Raw genomic sequence first — 22,399 nt, 5'->3', positions numbered from 1 at the left:
TGCCTCCATGGTCAGAGGCAGTAATGCTTTCAAATACCAGTTGCTGGCAACCACAGGAGGGGAGAAGGCTCTTGTACTTAGGTCCTGCTTGTGGGTTTCCCATTGGGGCATCTGGTTGGCCAGTTGAGAACAGGCTGCTGGACTAGATGGGCCAATGGCCTGATCCAGCAGGCTCTTCTTATGCTATTACATCCTTCTTTCCACTGGTTCTTAGCAAGGACAGCCCATGTGCTGATACTTTTGTTTGGATACAGCCATTCAGCTAGTTTGAGCCAGTCTTTGCTTTGTGACAGATGACTAGTTAATATTCCAGAATGACTGGCTAATATTTCACCCAGTTAGGAGGAAACAGGATTTCCCAAGGACAGGGAAACTCTGGATTTAGCAGAGAGAAACCTGGAGAAAGCAGCTGTTTCCGGTGAAGATTGTACAGATGAGGGAGAACACATGGAAGGGGCACATATTCCACATTAAGTTGAGGTGTGGATGGGGCCTTCGTCTCCAGGGTTTCAGGCAAGAGTCTTTCCTAGCCCTACCTGGAGAAGCCAGGAATTGCATGACAAAATAAAAATGAAGGACATGCTCCCCAAAACTTGGTATATAGAACCCCATTATGAGAGAGACAGTCATGCTAGTTCAGTTTTGGCAGAGAGAGAAAGAGGGGGGGAAATGCTCATTGCACAAAGTAAAAAGTTATATTTTATATTGTCGCTGAGAAAGAGGGTGTCTTTAAAAGGAAATATTTAGTTATTAGAATTTCTTTATATATACACTCATATAATAACAACAATAATAAAAAAGAATAAGGGAAACGGAAGGCACCATTGTTGTTCCTTGTTGGTTTTTCATGCTGATTTATGCAAAATCAGTCCTGACTTGCTCATGAATCTGGGATGAGAGACAGTCACAGGTAAATCTTCATTCCTGGGGTTGATCAATCCCTGAAAAAAAGTGGGGTGTGGAAGCACAAATCACACAGTGCTTATGAATGGTTGCAAAGGGGCTGATTGGTTCTCCCAGACTGCTGGATTCTGCTAGGCTGAAGGCTACAGTATCTCTGCTGGCCACCTGCAGTGGAGGCGCTATAGAGCAGCAGATGTGGGGCTGGCTGTTCCCTCTCCCTATAAAGCTGCCCCAGTTTCACAGAGAATAAGGTAACTGACCCAGCTGCCAGAGACCCCTGCAACAGAGTTCCTAGCTCAATGCCTTCTACTATCCTAAACCCCTCCCACAACACAAAACAGACCAAAGCAGATAGAAATCTAGTCATCTCCATGTAAAGACTCACTTGGGATGCAGGTGAATGACGGCTGTTCCCATTGGCCGTTCTCCTGGCACCTGATGACAGGGGAGTGGCGCTGGGTGAACCCTTCTTGGCACCAGTACCGGATGACAGAGTTGATTTCGTAACGCTGCTTTGGTTTGCCAAATATTTGGGCATCTGCCACCTCTGGGGGTTGGCCGCAAAACACTGGAGACAAGGTGAACAGGGTCAACATCTACTAGTATATTCTCAATCATGTGCTGCCCCAGCAAATTAGCAAAGGTTAGAACAAATGATACGCTCAAAATGAGAGAGTTTGAGGTATGAACTTCTCCAATTAGGACCTTTCAGACTGAACCTGGTTAGAAGGTCAGATTCAGATTAGATGGCAAGATGAGACAGGTTGGAAAATGTTTGTAGATTACTTAAAAAACTATTGTAAACATGCTAAAACACTAGCAGGTTTGGAGTAAGTAAAGCTGTAAAAGCTATACAGTACTGAAAATAAGGTGGAGAAAAGAAGATATAGATTAATTATAATATGCAGCAGCAATAGATAATCAGATAATGCAGCAGCAATAGATAATCAGAGATAATGGGAGGGTGGAGGGGAAGTCAAATACTGTGTGAATGTAAATGGGAAAATGTCAGATTAATTGTAAATTTGGAAATTCTATAAATAAAATAAAAAAGAAACTCAGATTCAGCTTGCCTTTCATGCCAATGCCACCAATTTTTCTGGTGCCTGGGACACAATAGCATGTGCTATCCCAATAGGTTGGCAAATATTAGAATCACTCAAAATGAAGGAGTTTCGAAGACAAACTTCCCCAGTTCAGAACTTCCAGGCTATTAAAAAACTGAGCCTGGACTTGTTTAAAGTTCGGATTCAGCTTGCAATTAATGTCACAGCAACACACCCTTTTTCATAAGTGTCTGGCAGGGCTGACCTGCTCATGAGGCAAGGTGTTGGTTCTTTTCTTTTATCACTTTCAAAAGATGCTTAGGTTTCCACAGTGGTGGTAGTCATCCCCTACCTGTTTGCACCCAGGTATGCAGCCTCTGAACAGGGAGGTTCAGTTTAAGCATTATGACTAATAGACACTGATGGCCTTAATCTCCATCAGCATGTCCAAAATGCTTTTGTCAAAGTTATCGTCAAATATTATCACATCCAAAAGTGAGTTACTTATGCACATATATTTAGAATATGTCAGAAGGAGGAATATTTCAACCTGGTTTTAAAAGAACTAATACTGCCTATTTCTGAGATATTTCCACCTTCACACAAACTGGCACCACATATTTAGGATACCTACCCACAAAAGCAGAAGTGCCTTTTCCCCCCAACATAGCTGAGCACTGCATGCATGCTTTTTTTTTTCTTCCAAATTTAATTGCACTCATTATACCTGATCAAAAATGGCAGCCATCTCTGCAAGCTGTATAATACAGATCATTGCTTATGCAACACAGCTGGCACTTATTTCTGCTCCCTGCCCAGGGGTCAGATGATAACATTTTGAAAACTGCTGCCTGTTGGGGATCATTATCTGCAACTATATATTGTTTCCCACTTTTCAAGTTCAAAAACATGAACGACAAACGTCACAAGTCTCGGTGGGCCTTTGGTCTTGGACTAGAGCGACAATTCTGAGTCAAAGGCCCCAGCTGGGAAGCCCCAGAGCTCAAGGCTTACCCAGCCCCATTTTGCAGGTATAGGACAGGTGGTAGTTACAAGGCACGTCACTCCACTTCCCTTCGTCATGCCAAACAATCACGACACAGTTCTCTCCAGACAGGAAATAGCTGTCGGGCTGCCCAGGATGCCAGTTCTCATAAAGCTACCCAAGAGAGAAAGAAAAGAGAGAGAGAGTCACTAAATGACAGCAAGCGTGAACAGTGTCCTTGTTCCAGGCCAGTAGCATCTTCCAAAAAGGAGCCAAGTTTAATCTCCGATAGCAAGTCCAGGTAGGATTGGGATCCTGGAACGGTACTGCCAGTCAGTGCAGGCAATACTGAGCTTGATAGTCTGGTCTAAGGCAATTTCCTATGCTGTTCCTACAACCCACCTTTCTCAGAATAATTAGGCACTGATCTGCATGTAATAAAAGCCTTTGTTATTTATTTATTTATTTTAAAGCATCTTTAAAAAAAAAATATTTGCGAGCATCACTTACCAGAGGACTCCCCTCTGACCACTGGAAGTCGCCTTCAATTGTCCGGTCATTCAGGCCTATCCACTGATACTCCTTGTACCTATCTAGAAGCCAACAAGATTTGAGGATGGATGAAGAAGAATGAGGCACAGAGACACAGCAATTAGGAAACGACAGTACTTGAAGTTGTTAACGACAGCCCTGCTGTGCCATCAGATGACTCTAGGTGGCAGCCTAGGATAACGTTCCAGGGTGGGCTGCAGTGTCCTTGAGGCTTCATGGGGAAGAGATACTTACTTGAGTTTGGATTTGAAATTACAGAAACTCTCTCTTTGAAGGAAGTTGTTAGAGATGGCATGGGGATGGCAAAAATGTCAATTCTGGTTTCTCTCCGTTTCTTAGGTTTGTTTGTTTAATAAAATTCAGTTTCCCCACCAATCCACAATTTTTAAGAATTCATTCTGTATTGCACTGTGCTACACCACTGTAATCTTTTTCATTTTCTTTATATTGTTTAATTTTGTTTAAGTCTTCATGAAAAATTGTTGTGCAATTTAGTGCACATTTCCCCTAATATATACTGTACACAGTTTTGTTTAATAAAATGCTTTTTTTGAGGGTTATTTTCACTAGCTGATGAATTTCAATGCACACTTTCCCCTAATATACACATTTTTGTACTGCTGGATTACTGCCACATTAACTAAGCCCATGTTACTGAAACCCCTGGTGGGCATACTGTTGATGAAGTTCTGCTCTTCCGGTGTCATGATATTAGCCAGGTGCCCTCCGAGCTTCCTGCACTGGGTCTCAGCATCCTCCCAGCTTCTCCGGGTGGAGAAGTGCTTGTAACAGAACCCTTGGAAGCTGTCCCAGCCAGGCCGGCATTTTTCCAGGTCTTGGCAGAAAGAAAGGAGAGAGACAAAAATGCTTGTTAGACAGGCAATATCAACTAGCCTACTTTGCAATAAAAAGGTCGCCTGGTTAAAGGCAGCTTAGCTATAAAAAGGTAAAGGTACCCCTGCCCGTACGGGCCAGTCTTGCCAGACTCTAGGGTTGTGCGCTCATCTCACTCTATAGGCCGGGAGCCAGCGCTGTCCGCAGACACTTCCGGGTCACGTGGCTAGCGTGACAAGCTGCATCTGGCGAGCCAGCGCAGCACACGGAAACGCCGTTTACCTTCCTGCTAGTAAGCGGTCCCTATTTATCTACTTGCACCCGGGGGTGCTTTTGAACTGCTAGGTTGGTTACCGAGCAGCGGGAGCGCACCCCACCACGGGGATTCGAACCGCCGACCTGACGATCGGCAAGTCCTAGGTGCTGAGGTTTTACCCACAGCGCCACCCACATCCCTAAGCTATACAATGTGTGAAATGTTCCATTAGATCTGCACATTCTCAAATTAAATATAAATATACAGGAATTTGCAGGAAATAAGCAAGGAAATAAAGGTGTTATGGCACTCACTTATAAGAAAAACCCTCCCTCCTTCATAACGTAACAATGGCCCAAAATAAAACCTAAAGTCCAGAATTTTTAACGTTGGGCAGCTCAAAGTTCCAGGGGGTCCCCCTCTCTTGTTCCTCAATGATCTCAAATATCAGCTTCCCTGGAATGGGTGAGAGAGATGCTGTAGCCTTGCCGGTACAGGCTATTGACAGGAAGAGCATGACTCTCAAACAAAAGGCACAGACCTCTTGATTCCTGGCTTGGGTACTGTTTACTTGAGAACAGGTATACTCTTCTCCTTCCCTTTCTCACTTTGCTTTTAGTGTGGGTGCTGTGGCAAATTGTCATGCTCACATTCTAGGCCAGCGAGTGGTACCATCCTCTGGAGGGTGGTGGTACTGTGTAGGGGTCATGCTAAGAGGCAAAGGGGTGGCAGGGGGGTGCTGGGGGTATAAATAACTTTGAAAAGCTGGTATCATTGGATCAAGTCCTTCTGTTTTGTTGAATTAATTAAATGAAATAGCTTTAAATTGATTTTGAATCAATGTGCGATTAATGGTTACTGTTCTGAATTCTATTGAGTTACTATCTTCCTTAGGGGAACATGCAGACTGCTATTCTGTATAATAGGGAGGTTGAGGGTACCAGGGATGGGTTTATGGAACCGGGGGGGGGGGGGGGGGAGCTTTGGAACCACTGCTCTAGGCTTTTGGGATAGTCAGGACTGTTTAAATCTTTAAGACAGAGAACAATGCTGTATGATACATGCTGTATGGTTTACTGTCTGCTTATTTTGTAACCTTGCTGGTTGAAACAGCACCCATATACTCTGTCACTTTTATTTCATGTAATGAACAGGTCTTCCTTTATTCCTCCAGTGTGTGAACTTCTTGTGAGCATGAGGCAGGAACACATATTCATGGCGGGCACATAACTCCAGTCAAAGATCTTAAACCTCTTGGGAGCGTCCATAGACAAGTGGTTGGTGGGCACTGTGTGGGTTCAAACATATACCTTGCAGCAGACTCAGTTGTTCTACTCACCGATCTCACAAGCATCTCCTCCATAGCCTGGTAGGCAAAGGCACCCTGTGTGGTCCCCTTCTTCAGTGCAGGTCCCTCCATTCCTACAGGGGTTTGGGATACAGTCACCTGGAAGCAAATGGCCAGGAAGAGGATGCTCCAGTCAATGAAGGCAGGAACTTCACTTGCTGGGCAGAGCCATGCCCACTTAGAGGAGGGGCCTTGGCAAACCACTGCAGGCACAACATTGCAACCATGTGCAAACCACAACCACACACACTCACAACAGACCCACACCATACATTTAAAGCCCATCCAGCTTCCCTACATCACACTAGGATGTCCCTATTTTCATGGGAGAAATGTTGGAAGGTAGGTAATAGGATGCCCCTATTTTCATCAGAGAAATGTTGAAGAGTATGCTATCCTGGCAATAAGGCTTGAAAATGGTGTTTTCATTTCCCCCTGCCCCCATGTTTAATTATGGTGGAATGATCTTCTGAAGAGGCCTAGCTGGGGAGGCAAGAGTTAACCTTTTCCCCTACACTGCTGCTATCTCCAGAAAAAAAAAACCCCGCACACACTCCTGCAATAATTTGGCTTTTAAACCTCCAATAAAAGCTTTTTTTGAAGCTTAATTGCAACAATTGATGAACAATGGGGGGTGGGGGTCACAGTTAGGGAGAGGAGGCTTAACCTTTACATATTCAGTTGTGGACCCCCCCCCCAAATCCTCCATCCCCCACTGAATTAGGCTTGAAAAAGGCTTTCTATTTGCTGCAATAGAAGTGTCATTTCAAGCCATTCTGGTTGCTAATCTCCTACAGGACCAAGTTCCAGACTTTGGTGCTAAAATACTGTAGGATAACCAGCCACATATAACCAAAATGCTCAAGTGTAATTAATGCACAAAGGGGTTAATGCCAGAGAGTATTACGCCAGAGTCCTGCCACGTGTAGCTAGGTCACTCCTCTCACCATGGGAGGAAGGAAGCCAGGTATATTGTTTGCCTCAGTCTAACATGTGCACTCCAGTCTATAAAGAGGTCTGAGCTGGTTGCTCCAAGCTCAGACCACATGACTTAAGCACGCACACACAGCCACCCTTGTGTTCTTATACAAATAATTTAGGAACTTCCACCACTTTGGAACTAACATAAGTTTTACTGCCTATGTTTTTTGACTGCTGTATGGAAAAGCACATGAACCTGATTTTTGAAGAGTTTGTAAGTAAACCATTTTTACCTTACCAGACATGTGGTCTTTTTCTGTGCTGGGGGAAGTGGAAAACTTTGGACGGACCTTAGAATGACATATTTTAAAGGTCCAGCAGCCTATATTTCCATGTTTTAATTGGCTGCATATTTTGTGGTTTTAATTCTCTACTGGTGTTCTCTCAACCAACACATGTAAGGCTCTATGGTTTACTTGACAGGCTGCATTATCCTTTATTTAAATCACCTTTATATTAATAAAGTAGGTAAAGCCTATTTCAGCAAGGAGAAGGTGGGGCAGATGACCATAAGGAGAGTTTGCTGGATCAGGCCATTGAGCCATCTAGTTGAACTACATGCGCATCACAGCTCTGTGAATAAGTCCTTTCTTTTGTTTGTCCTGTATCTTCCAATATTCAGCTTCGCTGGATATCCTTAAATTCTAGTGTTATGGGAGAGGGAGACAAGTATGTCTCCATCCACTTTCTCCATGCCGTTTATAATTTCATAAGCTTCTATCATGACGCCTTTCCTGTCAACATTCAGATACACTGAAGTCCCTTGGTTCTAGGTGGATAGATTCTTCAATGTCTTCAACAGGAACCTGCATGTCCAGAGGTGGTCTACCTCAGAATGCCACTTTGCTGGGGGCAAACAATGGGGGCAGAGTGTGGCTCTACTGTTCTGCTGTGGATTTCCTGGAGGTATCTGCTTGGTCACTGCAGAAAGTAGAATGCTAGGCTGGATGGTCCCACAGCCAGACTCTTCTTACACTGAAACAGTTAATATTGGTAGTGTAGAACTTATTTATTATCAATTAATTCATTAATTAATAAATTTTGTATACTGCCTTTCATCTGTAGATCTCAGGGTGGTTCACAACTTATTGCCCAGCAACTCCAGACCAGATGGTTTGCCCCTTTGTGGCCCATCACCCTTTGCCTCCATCCTGCTGCAGCCATATGATACATTTAAAGCATCATTAAACAGTCATGGCTTCCCACAAAGAATGCTGGGCAGTGTAGTTTCTTAAGGCACCTGCCACTCTGTGTGTTGCTGCAAGCAAAACTCACCAAGAAATGACCCCCAACGTGTTGTAATTTTCCTCTTTGGAGTTTGTGACTTGGTGTAACTTTTAAAATGTTGGTGTCCATTTCATTTTACTGTATGCTACTCTTCTATTTATTTTATCCCACTGTACACATCTGGATAATGTGTTCTGTCTGCCTCTTATTCTTCTGCTTTAATACTTCTCATTAACCCTTGCAATAAAGATTTGATTCATAAAAATTGACAATTTTACATTTTAGCATGTGTGTGTGTGTAAGTTTGTGTGTGTGTGTGTGTGTGTGTGTGTGTTTAGCAAGAAGCTAAGACAGAAATAAACGTGTGTGACTGTGTATGCATTGTTTAATCCTGCAATTTATATAAATGTTACATTTTTAGAAACATATTTTTTTATTAAGTTTAATACAAAAAATAAGCAAATTAGATAAATAGATAAGGTGGGAAGAAGACTGGGGGACCGTGCAAAAGATTTGGTGCTAGTGCCTCCTGATGATGATTAAACTCTCTGCACCAGCTGTTTCAAGGAGGACTTTCTAAGTTTTCACCATGTTCAGAGAGCTGAGCATACAAGCCCTCTATAAAGCAGAGCACACGACCAGATATTTTCTCTTCATCTCCTGAGCTGGAGGCTAGAGAAACACAGACTTGGGCTCTCCCAGACCATTGCTATTTTGTAAGTGGGATTCAGTCACATACCAGCAAATTCAGGTGGCACAATTAAAGTGCATTTGTTACTCTAATATCTAAGTATTTATATTGGACTTTTTGCAGTAAGGAAAGTGACAAAGAAATGCAATGGAATGTGTGGGATAACAATTGCTTGGTGTGGCATCATATAACCTCCCCACCAACAAATCAGAATGAATGTGCAGTAAACAGATCATCTGAAAGTAACCTTGGAGATTTGTTGGCTATCATCATACAAGAGAAAGCAAAATTATTTGTTCCACCATTCCCATTATTCAGACACTGAATTTCCCGACAATATCCTTCTGTGAGGGCTCATAGTTTGCTGTCCCTTCCTTTAGAAAGCCCAGATTATGCCCAGCACTAGCTTTAAAAAATCCTCCTATGCCAACTATACACACACACACACACACACACACACACACACACACACACACACAGCGCCAGTATTGGACTTAGGCCAACATGCTTCCAAATTTTTGCTTAGTCACAAAGCATGCTAAGGTGGCCTTGGGCAAGTTGCCATTACTTTAACCTAATCAACCTCCTAAGGCTGTTGTGAGGATAAAAGAAGGCCACAGGCATGTCACATGCACCAAGTAGGCAGGGTGCAAGACCAGTCCTTCCATGAGGGAGAGTGAGGCAAGTGCCTCAAGCAGCAAATTCTGAGGGGCGGACAGTAGCTAAAAATGTGTGCCATGTGGTCTGCCCTGCAGCCACTAAGCTAGTTTGCTGCCTTAAGGATGTGGTGGAGAACTCTGCTCCATCACCAGTGCCGAAGTAAGATTCAACTATTTGTCAGATTTTGTGCACAGGATGGGGAATGCACCATCTTGTCCTTTGCTTCAAGCAGCAAAATGGCTTGGGCCACTCCTGGCAAGGTTATCTCTAGCTTGCTTCCATAGACCACAGCGCCCAGAATTCTTTGAGAGAAAGGATGTGCTTTGAAGGTATAGTGTGTATGCAGACAATACTGAGGTAGATCGACCAATGACCATAATCAGTATGAGACAGCTTCCTATATTCACCATTCACACACACACACACACACACACACACACACTTCTAATATTTGTAATCATCACTCATGAGAATATGGCTCTAAGATCAGTGCTGAGCAAGGGTTTAAGTAACATTAGGGATATTAATTCATTAGTGTGGAGGGAAACAAATAAGCAGAGGAGCAATGTGAGGGGAAAAAACACAAGACACACACAATAGGGTACATACATCCAGCCAGATGGCCTTCTTCTAGAAAGTTTTTAATTTTCTCTCTCTTTTTTTTATTAGTCTCCTTGTTATGACCAGTGCTGTCCTCATTCCCGGCTTGTTTTTCATGGAAATAGTCATTAAAACACTTCATAGAAGTAGGAGAGATTTAAAGAGCATGCACTCTCTAAGACTATTTTGTTTGTTTGTTTGACAAAACATGTGCTTCTCTGGGTCTTTATACCTTTCCCAATCCAGGTGATGTGGGGGAAGAAGAAATGGGGGGTGGGAGAGACATATACAAAGAGAAAAGCGTGGCTTTGGGGGGAACATCATTAGGGTTTTAGTGGGAAAGGTCAGCCAAAATAGTGGCCAAGAGCACCAAGGCAGTGCAGGCAAAAGGGTTACCTGAAATGTTCCCACCTGATCCAAGGCTGGCACTTTCTGTGGGCAGGACAGGCAGAGGGTGGGCAGTGGTCAAGGAGGGCTCTGTGAACAGAGGGCTCATGAATGGTGAGCCTGATATGTCTCCAGAGATGACCTCGGCAAGTGAGGGGGCATCTTCTTTCTCCCCATCATGCTCTTCGCCACCTCCAGTTGGCACTGGGCCAGCCATGGTGGTCTCCCTTTCTTCATCCGATTCTTCTGCTGACAGGTCTGGCGTGGTGCTCTCAGTGGCCTCCTCAGTCTCATGCTCCTCCCCAGGAAGCTGGGTGCTAACTGCATGTCCTGAGTCAACCACAGCCTCTTTGGGACTGGAAGTTGCAAACCCCGTGGCAACGGCAGGTGAAATCCAGGCAGACCCAGAATGCTCCTCGCTCTCTTCAGACAGGCTGGCAGCTGTGGTGCTTGAGGATTCTGGGACCACCCTCTTCCACACTGCTGTCCTCTCCACAGTTGCAGCTGTTCCCGGAGGCACAGCCCCTGAAAACTCTGCATCGACTGAGTCGCCAGGATGACCAGGGACGTGGGTGCTTGTGAATCCAGGAACAAGCCCACTTTGCAGGGCTACATGCATGTGGGTCTGCTCAGCAGCTGCAGAGGAGTTTTCAGGCAGCCCCGAGTGCTCAGGCTGATGAGGAACAATGCCAGCTTTTTCAGGATCACTGTAGCTGATATTTTGAGCCACCTGCTCTAGAGGGACAACCTTCCTTTCAGCTGCAATCTCTGAGGTGGAGGGTGATGACGATGGGTCTTTATGCAGCTCTTCAGAGTCACTTGCTGCTTGGCTTCCTCCGCCAGTGGAGAGGCTGTCAGAAGAGTCAGCTTCAGTGGTGCCTTCTCCTCCATGCTCTTGAGAGGGTGCTAGGGCAGAACCTGCAGGGCCATGAAAGCCATGGGGTTCATCCTCATCCTCTGATGTGCTGAGGTCTGGGGAGGTTTGGGACCATGCCTGAGTGGTGCTTTCCACCTCATCTTCTGCTGTGGACTCAAACTCCTCTGGAGCTGCTTCTGAAGGCCCGGGCAGGTTTTGTTCTTCATCAGATTCCTCTTCTACCGGATGGCCTAGATCAAACATCTCATCTTCCTCAGTGCTCTGGGCTTCTTCTGTCTCTTCCTCTGCAAAATTGAAAGGAAGGAAATGAAATCTTCCCAAAGGTGGGAATTGTCCTTAGACACTGCACTTAGAAAGACAATTGGTTTGTAGATTTGGATCAAGATCTGAATAACAAGAAACTGACCTTGCATCTTTTGACAGTGGCCTGGAACACAACTGCCAAGTTTTGGAAGACTTTTGATCTTAATTATCCAGACTATTGATATTCCAAGACTTGGCAAATTGCTCTTCTTGAAAAAGCTAAGTGTTCAAGGGCCCAAGTACTCAAGATTCCTTCCTTGCCATTTGGTCTAATTTTCTTTCATATACAAGCACAGTATCAGGTCCAAACTTCTATGCAAACGCTGGGATTTAGTACAGTTAAAGGTCTCTTTTAAATCTTTTCTGAAATGACACATTTTAATTGTTTTGCTTTAGACCATGGAACCAATGGTAATCGTGGACCACACATCCTTTCTCTCTTGGTATGTTTCATTATTGACTCAGTAATTCACATGCTTAGTAATTCACATGCTCCTTATGTTCTTATTGGAAACTGCTGACAGCTTAACATATTTAAGATAATTTCTCTTTCTGTCTGTTGTTATTAAAATTCAATAAAGAAATAAATAAAAGAAAGACAACTAAACCCAGGGGGCACTTGCAGATCTATTCTAGGGTTAGGCAACACTTGACTCTCCAGTTGTGGTTGGATTCTAACTTCCAGCAGTGAGCAGCGCTAGCAGACTACAAATTATGGGGGTTGTAGTCAACAATATCTGGATCACCCCTGGCCTAATCAACCCCTGGCCTAATCAATGATGATCAATGAGATTCAGCAAGTGTCTCCCATTTCATGGTTAATGCTGTATTCACATTTGCATGTGTGGGAGAGTTTACCTCCTCTGTTTGTGTGGGCTTTTTTTTTTAAAAAAAATATGAGCACTCAAATAAGATTGGGGGGGCAGACAGGAGAGACACCATTACCAATTGCAAAATTTGGATTCTGAATTGAATGGATGAGCACAACATAAATGTCTTGGATTTGCCAGAAACTGCCAAATGCAAAATACTGCACCGCATTAGCTACCCAGCGCTGTCAGGTAGTTAACTGCCAATTCATGCCAAATACTGGCAAAAAAGTACCAAATACTGGGTGTCAGGTACTGGTGTACAATACACATTTACTCATTGACTATGGAATGAACCGTGAAATTCATTTTCCTGGAATCTCCATTTAAAAGGAACTTTGATAGGAAGGCGCACAAGAGGGGTCTCTGTATCTGATACAGTACACTTATTTTTATTTATTATTTGTTTTAATAATTTGCATGCTGCTTAATTACAGTCATCTCAATAGAGTAAGACTAAAAATGAGTTCAAACTATAAAGTCAGAGTTCAGCTGAAAAGCTTGATAGAATAATAACGTCTTCAGTCAGGGCCAGAAGTTCAACAGGGCCTGTCTGACTGCAACAAGAAGGGAGTTCCACAAAACTGGGCTCACAATACTGAATGTGCATCTGAGCTGTGCATCCAAGCCATGGGGCACCACTAAGAGCAACTCCTTTGAAGGCCTCTGCACTGATTGGCAGACCATCAGGGTTTCAAGCATTTCTAGCCCGACCTGGAAATGCCAAGGACTGAACCTGGGACCTTGGGCATACAAAGCAGGTGCTCTAGCACTGAGCAGCAGCTCTTCAAGGGCTGAGTTATAGGGGGTGCAAATCTCTCTCTCTCTTTTTCTCCCCCTAACTTGTGTTAGCACCCAAGTTTTTGTTTCTGTCCAGATGATGTAGGATGGATTATGCAGATTAAACAGATTGGAATCGTTTTTTGTTTATTTTTGCATAATTTATGCATTCTGAAGAATTCAGGGGTTTTATGAGAAAAATCTGTCCCATTTATTTATAGAACTTTAATTTCATTTGTTTTGTTTCTCACCACAGACAATCCTCAGCTCTCTGGATCAATATCACACCCTTCTCAGTGGTAGCCCCCGTTGTCCAGATGTGAGCATTGTGTTTGTACAGGGTCTACATGCATGAAACCCAATGGGCATAGCCCACAATCTAACAGCCCATTCCTAGTAGGGGATTAAAAGGACTGACCTTCCAATTTAGAATGTAAGAAGAGCTTCTTAGATCAGGCCAATGGCCCATTTAGTCCAGCATCCTGTTCTCACAGTGGCCAATCAGATGCCTGTGGGAAACCCACAAATGGGATCAGAGCACAAGAGCACTCCCTCTCCCCTCTTGTGGCTTCCAGTAACTGGTATCCAGAAGCATTACTGCCTCCAAACTGTGGAGGCAGAGCATAGCAAACATGGCTAGTAGCCACTATCCCAAATGAATTTGTCTAATCTGATGGCCATTCAAGTTGGTGGCCATCACTGCGTCCGGTGGGAGCAAACTCCATTTGCACAGTTTTATAAACTTCTAATAGTATATCACCTATAACTCACCTTTTCTCTAGCTAACAAATCAAAACACTGCAACCTCTCCTCATAGGGGAGTCACTCCATTTTAGTTGCCCTTTTCTGAACCTCTTCCCAGAGAAGTTTCCTTCTTACCCAAAGGGTTATCTAGTCGAACCCTCTGCAATGCAGGAATCACAGCTGCTCAACCCTTTATGATCCTCAGACCTTTCTTCTCTTCACCTACCATGCCTGTGTCTCCCTGGGCAACCTCCATCTCTTTCTTTTCCCCCTTCCTCATCTCTCTGTCCTGGACTGAAAGCACAGCTACCTGGGCCTGCCTCAGGCCCTTGTGGGGCTCTCTCTTCAGGGGCACTGCTGGGCTTTTGCTGCTGAGCCTCAAGGTTGTCCTGCAAAAGGGGCACGGAATAAATGGCCCCTCTGGATTCCTTCGCCACCTCGCGCTCCGCTTTGGGCAGCCGCAGCTCTTCCATCTTTTCTGTCACAGTCACAATCTCCTTGCTGCCCTCTGCCTCGGGGACTGGAGAATCAGAAAAAGGGCTTGTCTCTTCTGTGGGCAGAAAGAAAGGGGGTGTTACTGCCTCTGGGGGTACTTCAGAAACATCGTTTCAAAGCAGCCTGGGCAGGAATGCTGAGCTCACTCACATAGGGGTAGGCAAGACAGGGCAGGGTTTCGCTGTTTGAGGCAAAGGACCAAGATGGCGCTTCCCCCTGGTTCTGTGTACAGAAGACAACCAGACTGGCAGCTGAAGAATACTGGTAATGAGCATTTTCCCTCACACGTGAGTGAGGGCAGCAGGCTAGTTTGTGGAGAGGGGGAGCCCACTGCTGCCCTTGTAGCAACTGCCACCTGAGGCAGTTGCCTCACCCAGCTGGCCCTTAAAGTCATGTTTGTTTATTGACACATCTGCCCATGTTGAAAAGGGGTTCTGGGTTATGTCATACCACAGCATGGGTACACAGCAGGAAATTAGCAGAACCCTTCCCTCTCCATGCGCCAATGACTCGCATAGAGAGGGAAGGTTGAGAGGTTCAGCCCCCACTTCCCCGCATGCTCCTTCTAATAACAAAAATGAACTTAGGTGGCTTTAAAAGTGGGTGAGGGAAATTCATGGTGGGCAGGTTTATCAATGGCAATAGCTTTGGCAACTACTTCCTACCAGCAGGATCAGAGGCACCAGGCCTCACTAGTTACTGGGGGTCAAGGTAGGAGGGCTAGTTCTGCATCCTCCCAAAAAAAGGATGTGTCGCATCAAAAGAAAAGAGGACATGGATTTGCATAAAATGTGCACATGGTGATTTATTTGTATAGAGTCAAATTTAGAAATAATTGCTGTAATTTAAACAGAAATGTAACACATCTCAGCACAGTGGGGAAGACACAAGGTGGCTTTTGGGCTGGCTCAGACCTTTGACTCTGGATGAGCTCCCATAACCATCTCTTTTTGGTGGCTTCTTATTTTTAACTCAGACTTGGGATGGAGAGTCCTCTATTTGAAAATAGGACACATGAGCCACCCTGACAGCAAGAGAGGGCTACTGTGTTTATGAACTTCCCAGAGGCATCTGAATGGCAGGGTAGGTCAAGTGAAAAGATGTACAGAGCACCTTTAACACTTGTAGAGAAGCAGGGATTTCAGCATGTGCGCTGTGGAAAATTGAATTCTGGATCAGCTAGGGCTACTGGTTGGCTACAGAAGGGCTCTTCTTGAGGAATTCAGGTGTTCTTAACACTGAACCCATTTTAGACATGAATGGGGCAGATGACTCAGCCACAAAGCTCACTGAGTGACCTGGGATCAGTAACTACATCTCAATGTAACCTACCGCACAGGGTTGTTGTGGACATTCAATTTTAGACTCTGGAGGAATTTAACCACTACATTAGTGATGGGGGGGCGCTTTAGATAGTGATCTGTATTATCCTCCTGCCCAGATCACTCCACCCCTGCAAATGGTAGGGGTGGGGGTTGAAAGAAAGTCAAATTTGCCAGACTGCAACTCCTTTCATCCTTTTGACTTTGTTATGGGGATTGGTGATGGAAATGGGGATGTATTTGACTTGGAAGATGGAGATTGGCAGAGAAGGGAAGGGAAGTGAGTAATGACAGTGTCCAAAGGGAATTATTCTAGTTTTACTCAGCTATAAATTCCATGGTGTCCATGGGATTTACTCTGTAAGAAGTGGGTTTAGGATGACGGCATCAGTTACTCATTATGCTGTTGCAGTCTGTTTATGGGCGTGGGTTTGCGGCAGGAACAGAGTTGACATTTTCAATGAAAATTCAGGAACATATATGTGCAAATGGTCATGCCAGTGATGGTGCCTCCAACATCATCTCCCCATTCTCCCCTCTCTTTCCTGCACTCAAATATAACTGGGGTGGGGGGCATGCTGCTGCTTGCAGGTGGAAAACCCCCAGGGTTTATGCTCCTCCATGTCTGAGGGCTTTCCACCTGCCTTCCCTTTTTTGCATTTTGAAACCAAGCCACAAGGGCTTGAAACACACCACATTTTGAACACAGCTGCTTGCACATTTTGAACATGGAGCTGCATGTGCTTTGCCCCATTGGCAAAAGACATAGGCAAGCCAGGCTGCATTCTGAGGTCTCTTCCAGACAAAGGTTGCAAGTAGGCTGAACTGTTTGTTTGTTTGTTTGTTTGTTTGTTTGTTTGTTTGTTTCTTGAGCATTCATTCTGATTTGTTTGTGCGAAGTTTAGTGGATGGCATTTCAATTTGCTATCATGTCAAGCAATTGTTCTGATTTGCCAAAATGCATCTGTTGAAAATGCATTTGTCTGAAATTGGTTCAAATTTCAGATTGGTTGAAATGCATGTAAACTCCCATGTCAAGCATTCATTCTGATTTGTTTGTGGGGAGGCTAAACAACATTGCCTCAAGCAATTGTTATTCCTCATGCACACACTTTCCAGTGCATTTTCCTGTCACTTTCCTTCCACCTCAAGAAATTAGAACTTTAGGGGGGCAGTGTGGGGAGGACCAGGTTTGTTGTGCAAGAGTGTCAAATCCACAATAAGGAATGTGTTGATAATGCAATGTTGTCAGTATTTGACTGAAACCCACCTGCAACATGGGAGCAGTCTAAAGGGACAGTGCCTTCTGTGAGGGCCCAGACTTCTGCTTAGTGGTACCACTATAACAAAACCTTTCCAAGGACTTAAATTTCCAGGAATTAAATCACATAAAATATTAGCAAACTAGGGGCTCATCCACACGTACCTCTGCTATGTGCTTTCTAGGCACAGGTCCGGGCTTTCCAGGTCATGCGCGAGCAGTTTTTCTTTATCCCAACACTTTCCCTAGGAAAACTCATGTTTTACTGCAGAATTGGAGCAAACAGCAATCTGCAGCAAACCCAATTGGCGCTTGCGGTGATTCAGCAGTAAAACGTGGGTTTTCTCGGGGAAAGCACCAAGACAAAAGGAAAAACCACCCAGAAACAGACCTGGAAAGAGTGGACCTGTGCCTAGAACGCACGGAGCAAAGGTGAGTGTGGATAAGCCCTAGAAGTAATTGTTCCAGTGAATAGAGTTGCCACCTTTCCCCCACTGGCTCTGCTCTTGTGCTTTTGACAGGAGCCTCTAACACAGAGAAATTTAGCAGGTGTATCTCTTCCTAGCAAATGATTGGAAAAGTTTCACGGACTGAATTTATCTTGTGTTTTGACCTCCAGGTGAGCAAGGTGGCAATCCTACTCAGAGTTTAGCCATACCAGAAGGATTGTTACCTCTAAAGCAATACACGTCATATTTGCTTTGGGGATCTGGAAATCCAGTCTGGTTGCGAAAGAGGAAGATGGTTTTGACTCCTGAGACGTTTCCTCCACACTTCTCCCGTGGGGTGACGATGGGGTACCGCACACTTCCGTCTGCCAGCCAGCCAGGGTTGCAGTGGTCCAGACCTTCGTTCCATGCTGCATACAGCTGGCCTGTCGTGGCAATCTCCACTCCCAGAGACTTACACTCAGCTTTGGCCTCCTCCCAAGTGAATTTCTCTGGAGAGCTCACCACAAACAGCTCTCCTGCAACCAGAGACAAGTTGGGCATCAGTGTTTAAAGAGATAACAACAAAACATGCTTTGGCTGGAATTAAAAGAAGCATATTTACTTATCTGTTAAAACAGGAGTGGCTAATCTGTGGCTCTCCAGATGTTCTATTTATAAATTTATAAATCACATTTATAAATTGTGTTTAATATTTGATTAATACTTCAAAAAGCTCCAAGCAGCCTAAGTAGTTACAAAGTATGTGTTATTCGACTTTCATCTCCCATCACCCCCTGCAGCCAGCGTGGCCAATAGTCAGGGATGTTGGGGGGCCACAGGTTCCTCACCCCATTTTAAAATGCTTAAGACAAAGAAACATCCCAGCCAGGCAAAAGTACTTGAGGAGGATGCAGAGCAGGACCAGTGAGAGGTGTGGCCTGGGGAGGGTCCAAGGAAGAGACCCAAGAACTGGACACAGATGCCTGGAAGGTTGTATTTGGCCTCTTGCCCTGAGGTTCCCCACTCTTATACTAGATGGTAAATTAATGTTATGTAAGGGCTTTCTGAAGCTTGTTATCTGGGGAGAAGCACTTAGGTACTGCTCCTTGGTGTGAGAAGAGGGGGCTTCTTCCTTCAGTTCAGGTGGCAGGCAAGGCAGTGACATGGGGCACGGCATTCTTGGGGTGGCACCCTCTTTATGGGACTCCCTCCTCAGTGAGATTATGCATGTTTTGGTGACAGATGCAGACGACTGGTGTTGCACCTTTTAATAATGCACTTAGGTTTATTTTACAAGACACTATATAGTATGCTCTGTTGTTGTTTTAAATTTTTATCATTAAATTCTTACAACATTGTAAAACTTAAAATAAAACATCCCGCCCTGGCCCATAAGATAAAAATTAGGCAATACATCAGAAATGGCATCTAAATAGGATAGTAAGTGCCTATCTCATTCAACCATTTGCAGAGAAGGCAATGTACACTTTATGCTAACCAGAAAGTTTCATATTGTGAACTGAGTCCTCTGTTTTCATTTCCAGCCATGTACATAATAAAGCTGGACCAATCTATTGTGAAAGCATCCTTATGTTTCAAACCGTGTGCCAGTTTTATTTTATATGCCATTTTTCCACAGGAGCTATTTGCAATTGTACCAGTTTCCCAAAGAAGCGCCCTCCAGTTTCTTCCAGTACCTCATTATTACAAGCTTGGCTGCTAGTAAAATACCAGGTATATCTTATTTGGATTAGGTTAATGTTACCTCTTGTAAAACAATTGAGCTGAGCCAGCTTTGGACATTTAAAAGTGTTTTGTCCAGTAATTACTTTTATTTCAACAAATGCTTCTTCTCAGAACTGAGCAACTTTCCTATATGCCCACCACACATTCCACAGCCTCTCCAGCAATTCAGTGAATATGAGGAGATAAGATGGAATCTTCAACCGATCCAGACTTGAGACTCACCTCTGACTCCCAAGCTGCGACATTAGTCCCACTTTCATTTTCTCATTTTTGATACATACTTAATAGTGCCAACAACAACAACAACAATTGTTACATATACCCCGCCCATCTGACTGCGTTGCCCCAGCCACTCTGGGTGGCTTCCAACAGAATATAAAAAACATAATGAAGAATCAGACATTAACAACTTAATTTTATTTCACCCTAAAATGGCAATTCAGAGAGCAACATACCTACTGTTTCCCAGCATTACAATGAAATGAAAACTAGTCCTGCAATGGGGCAGGAGAAAGGCATGAGCATGTAGCTGGCCAGAAATACGTATCTTATTTTTAAAATGTCTTGTGCCTTTCTCTTGCCACATTGCAGCACTCATGGAAACTGATAAAACAAGCATTTCATCAGAAGAATGCCTCCTTCTCAAGAAACACATGTAGTGCTCCTTTGGTCTGGTCGGTCTAAACTGGAATCATGGAAGCAACAGCTTTGCAACAAGCTACCTCATGTGGGACGCGGGTGGCGCTGTGGATAAAACCTCAGCGCCTAGGACTTGCCGATTGCATGGTCGGCGGTTCGAATCCCCGCGGCGGGGTGCGCTCCCGTCGTTCGCTCCCAGCGCCTGCCAACCTAGCAGTTCGAAAGCACCTCCGGCTGCAAGTAGATAAATAGGGACCGCTTACCAGCGGGAAGGTAAACGGCGTTCCGTGTGTGCTGCGCTGGCTCGCCAGATGCAGCTTGTCACGCTGGCCACGTGACCCGGAAGTGTCTGCGGACAGCGCTGGCTCCCGGCCTATAGAGTGAGATGAGCGCACAACCCTAGAGTCTGGCAAGACTGGCCCGAACGGGCAGGGGTACCTTTACCTTTACCTTTTTACCTCATGTGGCAATGCAACTCACCTGTGGGACTCATCACACTGGTTGAAGATCTATGGGCTAAATGCATAGGCATGAGATATCATTTTGCAATATTTTAAGTGGTATCTTATTTGTTGAGATTGAGAGAGACTAAAAAGGGAAATTCCACTCATGGAAGTCCAGAGCTCTTCACTGATAGTGACCTGCAATGTTGTGGTAGTATGCTGTGTTGTAAGCTCTGATCTGGAGGAAGGGGTGGGGTATAAAACACTGACATGAATAAGTGTCTGGTTGATGGGCTGTATTTGATGGAATGGATCACAAGTTCAGCAGGCAACGCAATCGTTAGCTACTCTATATATCCCACAGCAAAAGGCAACATGAAGACTCTGATTTCAAAGGGCAAGGATATTTTGTCAATCTAACTCACCATACAGTTCTTCAGCATAGCAATAGACGTCATACATGTCTTCTGGGTCCACTACCCCATAGTTACGGACACCCGGAAACCCATCCATGTCTCCGTAACAGGCTTCACGAGGGGTCTGTATGGGGTACCTGAAGATAAGAACAGTGTTCATTGTCATAGCCCCAAACTAGGATGAATCACAGCCCTCTACCAATGGCGAATTGGGGAAAGAGACGGAACTACTCACTGGCATGTTCCACATACAGCTGCTGTCACTGGGGCTGGCAAGAACTTCCCTGAACCTCAAGGGGACCCCTTTGTCACCAGACTCTGAGGACTGGTTCAGAGACTCCTCAAGAGTCAGAAGGTTCAGTAGAGGTATCCCCACAGCTTGTAATTCCAGGGCCTAGAAGGAGCCAATGGCTAAAGAGGAAGGCACCACTCAGGGAGGATGGCTATGGCCCAAACCTGAGGTCTAGGGAATGTCACAGGGAACAGCCCTGGTGATGCCATTAAGCATGACACATTTAAGCATTAACTGCAGTTGCTGAGAGCATACCATGCAACTTTGCATTAATAATGGCATATGCTATACTTATACTTATATTTATATACACCTCTGGGAAATTAAGGTGGTGGATGGGTGGGGTCTCTTTAGTGCTGAGCTTTACGGTATGCCTTGCTGCCCTATAAGCAATGTAAAGCACTTTTAAAAAAAGGTTTAGCTTTTTTAAAAGGCGGGGAGGATATGAGCCCCTGGGACACTTCCTAAGATTATCCCTGGTCAAAGCTTCCATTAGAATGGACATGCACAATTTCATGAAGGGAACCAGGAACCATAGGAAATCTGGCTTCTCATGGTTCTTTATTTCCCAAGAAAGGCCATTAGCACCCAGGGGCACCACGATCTTAAATTTCCCATGGCTCCTCAAAGCAGCTCTCCCATGAGCCACCCCCACCCCATTACTACCAGGTAACATGTGGGAAAGAAAAGTGATGGGGTGGCGGGTTCTCTAGTTGGACTGCATGCCCCCTTGTGGTCCCAGTGACCCCACTGGGAATGTGAGGTTTTGAACAGGTTCTTCCTAAAAAATCATTTCTTTTCAAAATGAATAGTTTCCACTGACCCAATTTCAAACAGAGCTGCAGGGAGTTTGAATTTCACTTATGCAATGCCTACAAAAAAAGCGGGAGGGATATTCCACAATGTCAGTGCTGGTTTCATAATGTGTGTAGTCCTTAGTCAATATTGAAAGAGCCTGGCTGCTGGATCAGGCCAAAGGCCCAGGTAGTCCAACCTCCTGTTCACAAGCAGTACATCATAAGCACAATGGCCACCTTCTGGCTCTATTCCCCAGCAACTGCTATGCAAAGAGACACGCTGTGCCTCTGATCCTGGAGGCAGCATAAATCTTGGGCTTTTATAGCTCCATAAAAATGTCACCATTCCTAAATTTCAAAGCTAATAAAAACAACCAGTTCTTAAAAGATGGCTTGAGAGTCACATTTTCTCATTAGCACTGCATCAAACACCCAGTTCCAAAAGAGGCCAAGCCCTCCCTATCCTGGAAAGGTTTCCACCATCTAAAAGCTACCCCACCTGCCTAACCTCTGA

The 22,399-nt window shown here is 44.7% G+C and overlaps 1 protein-coding gene across 9 annotated transcripts in view; it reads right to left on the bottom strand.

Annotated features, from left to right (window-relative positions):
- Positions 1–393: 393 nt before the first annotated feature.
- The window catches only part of BCAN (brevican), a 46,246-nt gene continuing 24,240 nt past the window's right edge, over positions 394–22,399 (bottom strand). For 7 of the 9 annotated variants that reach the window (XM_028710311.2, XM_028710306.2, XM_028710308.2 and 4 more), the window contains exons 5-14: positions 20,806–20,933; positions 17,795–18,088; positions 14,270–14,593; positions 10,480–11,631; positions 5,916–6,023; positions 4,163–4,321; positions 3,445–3,527; positions 2,964–3,108; positions 1,289–1,471; positions 394–941 (exon numbers count right to left, since the gene is read on the bottom strand). In XM_028710311.2, coding sequence (XP_028566144.2) covers positions 919–941; positions 1,289–1,471; positions 2,964–3,108; positions 3,445–3,527; positions 4,163–4,321; positions 5,916–6,023; positions 10,480–11,631; positions 14,270–14,593; positions 17,795–18,088; positions 20,806–20,933 — 2,599 coding nt within the window. In that variant the 3' untranslated portion in view covers positions 394–918. The remainder of the gene's footprint in view (positions 942–1,288; positions 1,472–2,963; positions 3,109–3,444; positions 3,528–4,162; positions 4,322–5,915; positions 6,024–10,479; positions 11,632–14,269; positions 14,594–17,794; positions 18,089–20,805; positions 20,934–22,399) is intronic. The other 2 variants (XM_028710304.2, XM_028710305.2) reach the window with 2 other exon arrangements.

Source organism: Podarcis muralis, chromosome 16 (assembly GCF_964188315.1).
Source record: "Podarcis muralis chromosome 16, rPodMur119.hap1.1, whole genome shotgun sequence".
In the NCBI taxonomy this organism is placed as follows: Eukaryota; Metazoa; Chordata; class Lepidosauria; order Squamata; family Lacertidae; genus Podarcis; species Podarcis muralis.
The sequence above is the reverse complement of the archived record's forward strand: the minus strand, read 5'-3'. Positions and strand labels throughout refer to the sequence as shown.